General features: G+C 38.5%; 1 protein-coding gene across 6 annotated transcripts in view; it reads right to left on the reverse strand.

The window, feature by feature from the left end:
* Nucleotides 1–8,536: 8,536 nt before the first annotated feature.
* SANBR (SANT and BTB domain regulator of CSR) overlaps nucleotides 8,537–13,700 on the reverse strand; it is a 28,212-nt gene continuing 23,048 nt past the window's right edge. For 4 of the 6 annotated variants that reach the window (XM_054822521.1, XM_054822524.1, XM_054822522.1 and 1 more), the window contains 6 exons: nucleotides 13,318–13,412; nucleotides 13,179–13,207; nucleotides 13,008–13,081; nucleotides 11,859–11,947; nucleotides 11,397–11,488; nucleotides 8,537–10,514 (listed from right to left, as the gene is read on the reverse strand). In XM_054822521.1, coding sequence (XP_054678496.1) covers nucleotides 10,478–10,514; nucleotides 11,397–11,488; nucleotides 11,859–11,947; nucleotides 13,008–13,081; nucleotides 13,179–13,207; nucleotides 13,318–13,412 — 416 coding nt within the window. In that variant the 3' untranslated portion in view covers nucleotides 8,537–10,477. Of the gene's footprint in view, nucleotides 10,515–11,396; nucleotides 11,489–11,858; nucleotides 11,948–13,007; nucleotides 13,082–13,178; nucleotides 13,208–13,317; nucleotides 13,413–13,700 lie in introns of those variants that run through there. The other 2 variants (XR_008576675.1, XM_054822523.1) reach the window with 2 other exon arrangements.

The raw sequence follows: 13,700 nt of genomic DNA on the forward strand, positions 1-13,700 counted from the left end.
TCTTAGTGCTACTTTTTTTTCCACCTGTCAAGAAAACCTTTATATCTAGGTTTTACATGCAGTGAAAAGAATACCTCAATAGACTCAACATCCAGTGGCTTCTGAGTCCTCACTGTTGCATTATTAGATCCAGAATGATATACTAGCTCCACATATGATAAATGTTCGGGGAAGAGATACTCTCTTAATTTCAAATTTACATTGGGTGGGATATTTGTAATCCATTCTATATCACCTGTAAAAGAAAGTGTCACAAACTAGATTGCTAATTGAAAAAAGAAATCCATAGGTTTATTTCACATGTATTGAAAAAACAAGATTACTGGTTACCTTTGGTTACATTATTTCGGCATTTTCAACTGAATGATGAGATTTGTTAAAGTCCCATTAAGTAGTGTGCACTAGTATATTGGTATGGTTTTAAAACCACACAAACCTACTTTTCCCAATATATTCCCACTCTGTAACAATGTGTCCAGAATTAAAAAGCTTGGCATAATTTAAACCTAACTTTCCACCGTTGTCTGGAAATAGCTTAATGCTGCAAAACTTTTTTCACAGTTAGTGTGAAAATGTAATCATAGTGTAATCAGAGGCAGGGAATGTAACCAAAATCAGCGAGAGGCTAATCAGGGCTGCATGGGACAAGTTCCAGTATTCTCCAAACACAAGGGCATTTCACCTCTCTTATTTGAATCTATCAAGCAGGTAGAATCCAGTGTGAAGCTGGCTTCAGGCTTGTGGTTGTTTAAATTTTGATGTTGGTACAGAATGGTAAGTGCACAGCTCCTCCTTTAACCTGTTCCTATAGGTATAAAACACCGATACACAAACCAGTGCAACCTTTGAATCAATTTGAACTTGATTTTCTACAACTATGCATTTAGGAACTATTGTCTTAAAAATATTCAAACTTGTTATTTGTAATTATCACTATTCATATTAGACTCACTATCATTTCAGCAGTGAGTATACTGCTTGCTTGGTTTAACACCAAATCCGTGTTTGAAAGTTCTCCTTTTAGACCATCCAGTGTGCTGCTATTGGCAATGTTATTAAATAGATTAAAGTTACCTTACTCATATTATCAAGATATTTGTGTTTATGAAATAATTCTTATATGTTCTCATGGAACATACTATCTGGATTGCAAACCATAATCCCCTCTCCCCTTCAAAATCTTTCCTGAACACCCCAAATATTTTCCATGACTTTCAGAAAACTTGCTAGCTGTGTTTTGTTCTTACTCCATCATTTTTGTCCTCCATCACTGCTAATTGAGGCTGGTAAATCCTTTCTGTAACAGCCCCATCTCTAATTTCCACATGCAGACTTGTGGTTTTGGTCTTTAAGTTCCTAAAGGAAGGGAACCTCATCTTTTCCAATGGCAGGGAGTGTCTGGAATGCTGTCAGCTACCAGGCCAAAGGCACTGGACTGTAGTTACATGTAAGGAGAAAGTCCAGTCATGTGGCAGTAAGCACAGAACAACTGGGCTGTGTCCCAGGTGCACCGTGTTGTGTGGTATCTCACTATTCAGTGTGTGGTGTGGAAGCTGTGGAAAGAAAACGTTCTAGGAAAACAAAATCTGTCTTTGCCTGCTGATAAATCTAATCCTGCATCCAGAGTTGGATATATTCAGACAAGAAATATCAAGCAGCTGCCTAAGAAATAGTATTATGTCCAGCAAATAGAGCCTAAGAAAAAGGAAGCACTGGGAATAATTGAAGCTGGTTGTCCCTCTTATTCATTACAGATAGGTCAGCAGGTACACTCATACATATGATGCACGCAAAGGGCCAGACTTCATGTTAGTTGCTTAAAATTAAATGAAGAGGAATCAGGGTGAAAGGCGATTCTTTTCCTTTCTATCTTCGTACAAGAGTCAGATGCGGCAGCTATGCCCTTACAGCTTTGAAAGAAATGTTTCAACAGTGGCTAGAAAACAACACTGCTCCATATCATACCTGTTTTCTGTGTCTTGCTGAAAGCTAGAAGCAATGAATATTGCCTGTGGATAGTCAGCATGGGCCTGGCATGCGTTTCCATGGGATCCTAAGGGTTGCCACATGTCCTGAAAGGAACACTTTGGCCACAGCCTAGACTTTGCCTTGTGAGATCACTGTCTATCTGTTAGGCAAGTCAAATCCTGACTGCAGGCCTCTAAGCCCCACCTGTTATGTAACAACAGTAATCTCTCTGGTTAGCAGTGGGAGGAAAGGAGGATAGAGTTATCCTCTGTACTGCATTTGTAGTGCAAATAAATTAAAAAAAAATAGTACTGCCTACTCTTCTTCTGCACTATGCTCTCTTACAGTCACTGTACTTTCCCTGTGCGGGATTTTTGTCTCCAAGGCACAGTCATACTTTGCCAGCCAGGCTAAGGAAGCATAGAAAATGTGGGGGTAATGTTAACCCTGTCAGGTTGCACAAATTAAATAATCATCACAATAATACAGAGTGCGCTACACTAACAAAGAAAACTAGACTAGAAAATGCAAATAGATTGAGTGACCAGCGTTGATCCCTGTACTGCAAGCCTGCCTGTTCTTCTGCACCCCATCTGCTCTCCCTACTGCCCCAACAAAATAAAAAAAAGGGCTTTCAGAGAGGCTCCAGTCTGAAGCAGAGCAGGCTCCAGAAGCAAAGAGGGGCTGTGGAGGCAGTGGTTCCTTCTGATGTAGGAGGGAAGGAAGAGATAGGCTCTTGTGGGCTGACTGGGCAAGGTGAACTGTAAACATCAATTTTTCTGTATTCGTTTCCTTTCCCTTTGCCTGCTCTGTCTATTCAGACAGCAAGATCCTTGGATCAGGGAATTTTGGGTTTTATATTCATTTTTTTCTAAGCAGTATGCCATGTAGGCAGCTGCTACATCCAGCCATGAAGACTATTGTAAATCAATTAATAATACAGATTCATTATAAAATACATCGACTATGCAAAGCATTAAAGTACTATACATGTTAGGGAGACACTCAGATTCTAGGATAGAATCATGATTTTACCTGCATACTCATCCAAAAGGCTGGGCAGCGCAAGTGGTTCGGGTGTGGTGTCACAATCTATAGTTGTGGTTTCTAAAAAGAGAAGGAAAAGTCATGTACAAACGACACAGAGGGACTATTTACAGAAATAGTACAAGGTAAAAAAGCTTATGCTATTTAAAACCAGATACACACACTAGTTCAAATTAAGCTGAAAGACATTTATCATGGTGGCACCTTGACATAATTTTCAGGGTTTAAAACAATACGTTACATGGAGTAGGTAAACATTGGTGTCTTGGACCCAATCTATCCTTGCCCCAAGAAATATTTACAATAAAAGACTTCACAACTTAAAAAGCAGCTATCAAAAACAGATGTGAAAATGCCTAGCTACAGAATTGTCCTTCCTTTATACCCTGACCAAATTGAAACTTGGGCTTTATTGCCCAACAGTGATAAATCTGCATTGTTAATTTCCTGATGAAACATTGGTGGGAATCATAATCGAAACTACTTTTGTACCCTGACCTTGCAAATGTTTTCCTACTCCCAAGAAAACTGTAAACACAAAGCTATTTACCACTGAAATGTTAGCAAAAATCTAAGAGATTAGGGTAAAGGCACATTGACATTTACCTGAAATTTACTTTCCTTAAACTTTTCTAGCAGTTGGCACTTTTGAAGTATCCTTTTTTTCCTGAAAAGGGGTTTTTATAAGTGGTTTATTGTACCTCAGTGACCTCTCCCTGCATTTTCTCTGTGTGATAAAAAGCAACAATTTTTTTTTCTAGATCTACAAACTATACACACAGAAATTCAGAAATGCAGCAGATTTTTTCCTCCTTCCCTGACCAGAATTACTCAGCAAAGCTGCCATAGTGCAGTCTCTGCCCTTATGGATACCTGTGCAATTTTTGTGGTCTTACGTGGGTTTGCACCAATGCTAAGGTTGTCACCACTCTTCTCCTTGCCATCCTCACTGTACGCTCAAAGCGATAGCTGGTAAAAGTAGTGGGCAATTTTTGCCTCCATATTTGCACCATGCTGCAGGATCTCATTTATAAGTGAGCAGTGGATAGATTTCTACACAAGTAACTGGACAAACCCCAGAGAATACTTCCACAGTCAGCAGCTGCTGGTTATGGGTCTAATTTGCTGCCTCCAAGTATTCAAAAGCCTACTTTGGCAAGCAGGGTTCTGGGCTACTGAAAAAGATAAAAACCTGGAACCTTGGAACGTTACATCGCTGTTGACTAAAGGGAATTCAATAATTCAATAAAAACTCTTGTTGCTTTTTTCACAAATAAAAAATTTCCCTCAGCCATTCCTGGTGATTCTCTGGAGCTATCAGAAACAAAGGAAAGACACTTGAGTGTTTTCACTGTTGTAAAGATTCTCCAGGAAGGCTGAAGGACCAATGTTTTATTATGATCGCAAGCTTAGGCGCGCAGACACTCTTCCTTCTCCCAGACTCAGCTAACGGATGGCACGGTTTTCTCTTTCTGGAAGCCCTCTTCTCAATACACCAAAGCACCACAATGAATACCAGATGTAAAACTGGTAACTACAACAGTCTAATTTAGCAGAATAGCAGCAGCAAAGAATTCAATTGATCCCAACTTCAAAACTATACATCCTCAGATTCAGCTTAAGCCTTGGTATTTTATTTCATGTCTGCTGCAGACATAAAATAACCAAACCCAAAAAAGTTTAAAGATAACTTGTAAAAACCCACTGTACATACAAGACCAGTAGTTTCCAACTTGCGATCACTGAGCCCTTGAAAGTCCACAGACCGCTTCCATGGGCGCCAAGAAGATTGTTTGTTTAGATGTTATTAGTCAACAGATCAATGTATTTTAAACTTCAAGGATTGTGATTTCTATTAATAAATTTAATTTTGTTTAATTTCAGTAAAAGCAGGAATAGACTCAAAAGCATTTATAAAAATGACGCTACTTACTTTGTGCATCAAGACAGAGGAACATGACCCAACCAACCAAAGCAAAAACCAGAGGTCTAGAAAGCGCCATGAGCACTGCAGAATCCTACTGAAGGCAAAACCAGATGGTCATTTCTCATATACTGTACTTGTAAAGAATCATTTCATTTGCCATAAGTTAGTGTTATCTTGACAAATGCTTCAGTGAGAACAAGGCAAAAGACTGGAATAAGCCTTTGACAGCAATCCACAAACTATATAACATGCTTATCATTTTCAGTTTGTGAGATCAAAGTCCCTTTTGGGCAATAAAAAGAAACCAACAAGGAAATATCACTGTCTGTGTTACAGCACAAAAAGTCTATTTTTATTTTAATACTCAACATAGAGATGAGAATAAATAAATTAGCAAGATGTCTTGATCAATATGAGAGAAACCTACATATTCCCTGGGAAAGAAAACTACATGGGGTGTCAAAAGGCAAAGGGACCAGCGTCGGCCTTTTTGATCTCATAACGATGGCAGCGTATTTTCTCATAACTCAGTTCCACAAGGAATAAGTACAGAATTCCTGTTGTGAAAACAGTAGCTACTATTTGATGCAATGAAAGCAGACACGTCTGAAGCATGCCTTGTATTTTACAGATAGTATACATTGAAAATAGGTTTAGCAGGCAGTTAAAACATTTTACTTCAGTGAAGTTTCCTGGGGGAGGGGGGGAAGACACTAAAATCTTGCAGAGAATTTGCAAAGACTAGAAATGATACAGCTAATCATGCAGTTTGATTTCAATCATTTGGAGGTAAATATACCTTTAATTCAAAGGAGCAACTGATTACGCAGTAAGGAAACTGCTGCCAGACCAAGGTCTTTTCATGTTTGTGCTAGCATGTTTTGTCACTATGGATACTAAAGTAATTACTATAGTTTGACTGAAAATACAAAACATAATAAAATTGCATATAACAACTAAAAATAAAATTATGTTTCTGTAGCCTTAAATAATTGAAATGGAAATGTGGGAACGATTCAAGCAGAAACAATTAAAAAAAATATTAAAAGAAGTTCAATCATGGGCATCACCTCTTTTGAATAAAGGCCACATCCAGCCACGATTATGCATTCAACAGCATTATTACCAGAGCCAAATCTCAGAGAGTTATTGTTCCTCCCCTGCTTGATTATTCCCTTTGTCCATGATGGCCAGGCCTCAGCAAGGTTACGTGGCAAAATACAGAAGACAGATCTGCACACAACACACCTTCTGGGAAGAAGAAAAAGGAAGAGAAGTCTCCTCATCTTGTTCACTGAACAGCATCGCATACCTTTGTGTTATCATAGCCAGGCCAGAGGCTACATAAGCTGATATCTATACCAAAAAGTTCTTCCAGCAACCAATCCTCTTGACCACTGGAAATATTTATGTGCTGGAATCCTAACACACTAACAAAGATCTACTTTTGGATATTCCAAATCACCGTGAAGGCAAAGCAGCTTCAATGTCTTCTGGGACCTCTGTTAGCAAGAAGTATCCCAGAGAGCTGGAAGCTCAGTAAGGAGTAGTGGCGTGAGACCTTAGAGAATAAAACTCCAGAAGGATGTCCCTCATTATCTATGGGGAGGCGGCCTAGAAGCTGAAGGAGGTAGGCCATTAGCATGCACAAACCCAGTGCAAAACCAAATTATGTTAAAGTTCACCTACAGGCAGGCGTAGAATGAAAACTGCTGGTCAGATGCAGCACAATGCCGTTATTTGCTTTTTATAAGCTGTGACAGCTGTTTAGCTGGGAGGGACCTAGTCCAAGGCTGCAGGATTCTTCCCGCTCGGTTGTTATTCTCAGGGATCAGCACCCCAAGCCCAAAGAGAAGCATCGTGACAGTCTCAGCCATCGCCACCTGCGTCCCATACTGGAATGAGGCCCAAAAGAGAGGTCAGATGAAGTTCATTTGTTTTCTACACTTAGCATACAGGAAAAGAGGAGGATAGAGACATGTATTTAAGGTGACATCCTTTGTAACACCAAACAAGCTACAGAACAGGCAGGAATACAACCCAGCAAGGGAGGGGTGGGTGGAAACAGTAATATCTTCAATTGCCATTGAACACCATTAACCAGAACATATCAGCCCAGTATCCAGCTAAGTCACAGAGGACAGGGTTGCTTGCTAAGCATGCAGGGCACAACAGAACACAGCAAGACATCTCTCCCACACCAGACTGACAAGCAACAGGCATCTACTGAGGGCTCTGTGGAAGTGCATAGTCCTCCCCAAACTGATGCTGCTGCACTTTCAACAGCAGCAGCACCTATCAAATTAGCATCCAAAGCCCCTGTCATTCCCGAAGTAGAGGGGCTCATGCAGCCCTGTGCAATTTTGTGTCAGTTGCTGTAGCCCTCAGACTGGCTGATGGTTCCATCAACCTCCACCATCATGATGCTCAAAGACAGGAAGAGACAGTAACCTCGGGGACACAGCCATGCTGTGCTGTCACTTGGCTCAAGCCTGGAAAAGTCTTTGGCTGGTTTTATTTATAGACACAGCCAGGAGGGGATTCAACAGTAAATCTACTCCTGCAGTAACATAAATTTAACTTGAGTGCCGTCATCTTTACTTCCTAATTATTAGGAAATAGAACAAACTCAGAACACAGTGGTACAGTTCATACAGATTAGATTTCACCACGAGCAGCTGCAGGAGGAATGTCTTCAGTATTTGTCTATATATGCATTGCTCTCGGACATCAATAACAACTTAAGATTTTATACTTGCCTGCAGTGGAGAGAGAGGTGCCTAAATGGAAGCAGGAACCTTCACGTAATGGCTCAAGCACAGGAGCAGTTTCCCAACACAATACAGTATATGTTTGTACACCCAAGAACAGGAAAATAATATTTTTAAAATCAATTCCCTTCTGGCAAAGAGAAGAGACCTCTCAGTCACATCAAATATGCCCGTGCTATTCGTAGTTCTGTGTTTACAGAATGGGGCAACCCTATGTCCGTATTTCTCCTAACACGTCCTCTTTTTCTCCTGAAGCCATTATTGTGGCTGAATTTAAAATTCTGGCCTTTTCTCCAAGATTTCTGGACAGTGCAGCAAGTGAGTTTAAACACACGTGACAGCAGGACGTACGCTATAGCCTTCCCAGGATACCAACCGCGCATATACAGGACATCCATATAGCAATTTCCAGAAACAGAATCATGGAAACTAATCCTATTCTTAGAACTAACAGACTGTTTAAATGGTATGATCAGCACTGTGGCAGTGGAAGGCAAAGTTAAACATGTTTTTAACATAGCTTAGTCTGACATTTTGCATACTTGGGTCATTTGTAGGGCAGCTCACTCATGAACTTTTAATCCAGCTTCAAAACTCAACGCAGATAAAAATTCTTTTAAGTTCTTGTAGATTTGGAGTAGCTCTGCATTCAACTATATCCTGTTCTTGACATATAAAAAGTCTGTACCATGATGCTGCAATTTAATCACAAATACAGAAGCATGACTGAGATCATCAACACAACATTTACGCACTTAGTTCTTACAAATATCTATTAAAAACTCACACACTTCTTAAATCAATAACATTTATTTCCATTAAACCAAGACAAAATTTCAAAAGTAATACAAGATAAAAATTCAAGCTGGTTGGCAAGGGGGGAAAAAAGATAAGACTGTACATCATGTATGTTATTTTTCTATGCTCAAAAATATTTTTGAACAATACTGGCACGTAGAACTGGCACTTTCCCATAGAACAAAACCAGCGGAATTTTCCCTTCTCTTCTAGTCAGTAGTTCTAGGAAAACTAAACACACGTACATGCAGCCTGCAACTTTCATAACAAAGTTTACCATGGGAATTTGGAACAATCCTCTATTAGAAGTCACAAAATTGTAGCAAAACACTTATTCTACTGCATTCTCGTACCCAGTGGATTTTATAATGCTCCCTCTTTTCAATAAACAACAATCAGTTTTCCAGTGTTTACTGTAAGTGTTTAAAACTGCATTACTACTTGCAAACAGGCCTGAGGCATTAATAAAGCCTTATTTATTTGATACAGATTAAAGCACTCCTGCCTGAAATCAAAGCCACTGAAATCCACAGTTTTGCCTGGTGGTTTCATCAGGCTCCAAATTTGCTATAGCATTGGACAAAACACACAATCAACAACATTCATTTTTAATTGTTTCAATAAAAATCTTCCACCTTAAAAGCAGTATTTTCAAGTATTGCCATCCTAGTCTTCTAAAACCTACTGAAAATCCTCAAGAAACAAGACCAAAAAAAGCCTGAATGGAGAGAAGAGTGCATTTAAACAATGATCACTCTCCCCTTTACCCCACCCCACCCTCCCCATCCAGGATCTTGCTGACTTAATTCCAAACTCACAATTTATTGTACAGTCGTGGCCTGGAATAAGCTTTCCCTGAGCACTCTTTCTACCTGTTTCAAAAAGTCAGAACGTGTTTACTTGAATTCAGCCATTATTATTGCCATTTTCTTTGCTAATACGCAACTTATTTTCTAAGCAAGTTATTTCATTTTGGTAGCCCTGGATTTTACATGTAGACAAACTTGTATTCTATTGCTCCAAATACAGAACTTGAAAGTGCATCTGACTTCTAAACAGTAGTATTCAGGCAGGTTTCAGAAAGTAACTAGACCCAGAAGACCTACATGCACAAATCTTCATAATGATTCATCTGCGTTGAAAGACGCAGAATTAATAGCATATCTGCTCAGCAAGTTAGCGGCATAGCATCATTAAGAGATAGAACTGCTTTGCATCCTAAGGTCTGGATATCAGAAGGGAACAAACCACTCTGTTGTGCAAGAGGAGTCAGATATGGAATGGGAATGAGTATTCATCTCATGTACAAGTAAAGCAAGCATTTTTCACGTGTAAGATGCAATACTGCATCATCATGGCATTTACCGTAATCTTTGGAGGTCTAGTCTCTACCTGCTACCCACCTTCACATCAATGGGAGTTGTGTGATATACAGAAGGAAGCCTCAGAACCGCATTAAAATTTTGCTTAAACTAGTCTAAAGTCACAGGTATTGTCACAGACTTTAAATGCAAATCCCCAGAGGACTGACCTAAAACGTACCATCAAATACTACACAATATAGGCGACTTGTGTTAATGCTGCTGACTGTACTCAGAATTCAGTAGTCTTGCTTTTTCCTTTTCAGTATTTCTAGCATACTAAAAGGCATATTTATGTCTTCCCCATAAATAAAGTTAGTCTAATAATTTAACTTTGTAGATTTATAAAATATTTTCTATGCAACTTAACACAATAGCCTAAAAAAGCAATTAAATTTAAATTTAAGAAATAGTGTATTTACAATTAAAATAAGTACAGACCTTATTGGATTTGCATTCATTTATCGCACAAAATAATCTACAAGGCTTAAAGTAATAAATAAGTCACTGGAAAGCCTTCAGAGATGTGCATTCTCCGTACATCAGAGTGCAGTACAGTTTCAGGAAGCAGTAATGAATTCTGACTAAAGTTTTTTCACAAGCTGTTATGTTGGACGGCCTTGACCAAAACGGGATTTTGACCTGGATTAAGAACACATAAGAAATATATGTATATTATTACTGCCAGAATTGTAAATTATTGTTCAGTCAGCTTTCTAGTATGATATTTTTTTGAAATTACTTTCATGCTAAAGTGTCTTCTAAGAGAAGGGGGGTGGGAAATCTCACTCTCAAAATCTATTATTGAGAAATTTGCCTTTCTGCCAGGATACCTGTACCCACAAACTACATATTCACACAAAACGGTACACAACTGAAAGAACTGTGATGTCAGATTATTTCTGTAGAATTGGTCATTTCAAAAGAAGTTAAGTCATGTACATTTTTTGGACAGCAATAAGACCTGTGCAAAATTCCTTTGACAACATATTTGAAGCTTCCAGCCCATCCCTTAAAGGTTTGTCAGCAACTCCATCATAAACCTCAGCTCAAGAGGCTCACCTGCTGGCCAGACTACAACCAGTTCTAGGCTCTACAGCCGCACACAGTGTGCCAGCTTCTCAGTTCATTTTTGTTTTATCCATTTAAGGTGTAGAAGACCAATGGGCAGTAATATAGGTTTTTGGTGCAGGTTTTTTTTTGTTTGTTTGTTTTCAGGAGGCGGCCAACAAATCTTGGCTAACGATTTTCCAGTTATCCATAATTTCACAGAAAATTATATTGGAGCAGCAGCAAACCTGCCACCATAGAAGCTACAAAGCAGCTCTTCTAGGGAACAAGAGTTTCATTCTCTTAGCTCTAGTTTAATTTGACAAAGGAAGCTTTCACATAATACACAGTTAACCTGCTGGAAGGGATGTTGATGCAAAAAAGTATATGAAATGAGGCATGTTTTTCTTTAAACAAAACCCACCTATCCCTGAAATCCATATTCTGCTCTTTCCTTTTATTTTAATATCTTACCTGGCATTCTTCTCAGTGTTGTTTTGTCGTGCACTGACCTGCGCTGAGGCCTTTATCTGAGCTTCAAGTCTAGAATAAATGCCTCCTGCATACTGGAATCCAGAAAAAAAAGAAAAAAAAAATCAAGTTTTGACATTATTCCAGTGACTCTTCATAAAACCCACAAATATTCAGCAGAACCCATGGCATGCTTTGTTTCATTATCATAACCCAGTACTGAAACCTTTTAAACCCATTCTATTTTCCATGCCCAGTTTTTCAAAGGCAGTGAACTTTAAATATTATTTTAGACTATTTTGCTCAAAAAATCATGCTGGGAACAAAATGGAGATTGATAAAATTCAGTTCTTTAGCTTAAGTGTTGAATAGATAGTATTTTCACTTGTGTTACTCTTTTTTTTTTTTGTTACCAAGGCTCACATCAATTCTGTAAACACTATGTTGTGACAGGACAAATCTTACTTCTTTGCTGTCTTTTGACTTGACTCGATCAAGGTCTCCTAGTCTCATCTTTATTAAGTGCCCTGTAATCTCAGACATTCTTCTCTGATCTGTCAGAAATAAGAAAGAACGTTTAGAACAGACATTTTCCTTGCTACTGAACACAAAGAGAGAAGAATGAGATGCACACTTTAGTGATATTCTATTTGTAAAATTAGCTTTCTTTTCAGCTCACATAAAAATCTTGAACAACCAAGATCCTACATCCTGATGCACAATGGAGCTTCGGCAGCGTTCTTTGCAGATACCAGAATCAGCCTGAGGCATTATACTGAGATCAAAATCTATGGGAATGGTTTTGAGGCAGAGGTTTTCAAAACAGCAAAAATACACCAGAGTCTCAGAAGAGATTAAAAAAGGTGGAAGAAATGAACAGAATTCTGAATATTTTTAGTCAGAAAGACTGGGAAAGAGACAGAAGTGAATGTTGAGCTCTGTTTATCTGCATAGACAACAAACAGCACAGGGATGCAGGAAAAATTATTTGCATACTTATATAGTCATCAGATGACACAACTATAATTTCTGTAGGTTATGTGCTGACATTCTAAATAAAGAACATAAACATAACAAACACATATAATGCATTTTTTCTTTTTCCCTGGAAAACTTGGAACTCCTTTCCAATATTTTCCCAGTCAGTAGGCCCAATGCTGCCCATTTATTTTTCAAGCTGTGTACAAAACTACAATATAGAGATTTATATGGTGGATTTTCTTGCCATTTTCCTGCCTCAGACACTTTCTCCTGTAGCACAGATGAGATTGCTAATAAGTGCCAATCAAATCCTAAAGTAACATTTTCAGAAGGAGTTCTTAGCTGGATGAATGTTTTTGTAGAGTTTGGAAGAGCCTGAGATTGCAGTGTGGTTTGTATACAGCTGATTCCTAACAATTAGCCTAGTTGAAATCCGTTCTCTTCCACACGAGGCGCAACTATATTAAAAAAAACCCAACACAAAAAAAAAGCATTGCTATCTCTGAGATTAAATTCAACCTAAAGGTTTCTAAGTAGCTATAGTTTAAGAAAATTAGCCATTTCATATAAGAAAGGTTAATTTTCTTTGTGTAATATTAACTTTATGAAAGCTAAACTCATGCAAGAACGGACCATCTTCTCTTTGAGCATCTTGATTGAATCTTAGTGACCTGGAGGCATCCCATTTGTTCTGCTGCATACTCACACTGGTTAGAAAAGAAAGATGCACACAATGTTATCAGTAACAGATTACAAAAAGGGATATACTACAATATGTTCTCAAGGACTTTGAAAATCACTTACACGAATGGAGATGCATCACGGGAACTTGACTATCAAAGAAAGAAAACCACATGAAGTATGCGTTAAGATCAAGTCCAAAACTTAAGAGAATTCCACATTATTCAACCCAGAGAGACTAGTTTCACAGCTCTGATTTTACCTTGTCAGATAGCTTCTCCTTTTTCTGAACACTAGGTGAAGAAACCAATTTCTTTGGGTGCTTGTAGGATTTCTTTAATTTCTCCTTTCTCCCTGCTAATTGAAGAAATATCTACTCATACCATCACAGATACTTGGAACTTCTCAACTACAGAGCTACAAAAGAATTTTTTCCCCTCTATTCCTTCACAAACAGAGTAAATGAACGTGGTCTTTTCCCTTTGTTAGTGTTGAAGGCATACTAATACACACAGATGACTCAAACACTTTTTCTATGAGAAGCGTACATGAACTCAAGTACATATTTAAAATGTAGAGTGGTTACATGTAACTGCACAACTTTTCTGTTGTAAAATTGAAAGTGAGTGCACATACAAGCTACAA

This window comes from Grus americana, chromosome 3 (assembly GCF_028858705.1).
Source record: "Grus americana isolate bGruAme1 chromosome 3, bGruAme1.mat, whole genome shotgun sequence".
Taxonomy (NCBI): domain Eukaryota; kingdom Metazoa; phylum Chordata; class Aves; order Gruiformes; family Gruidae; genus Grus; species Grus americana.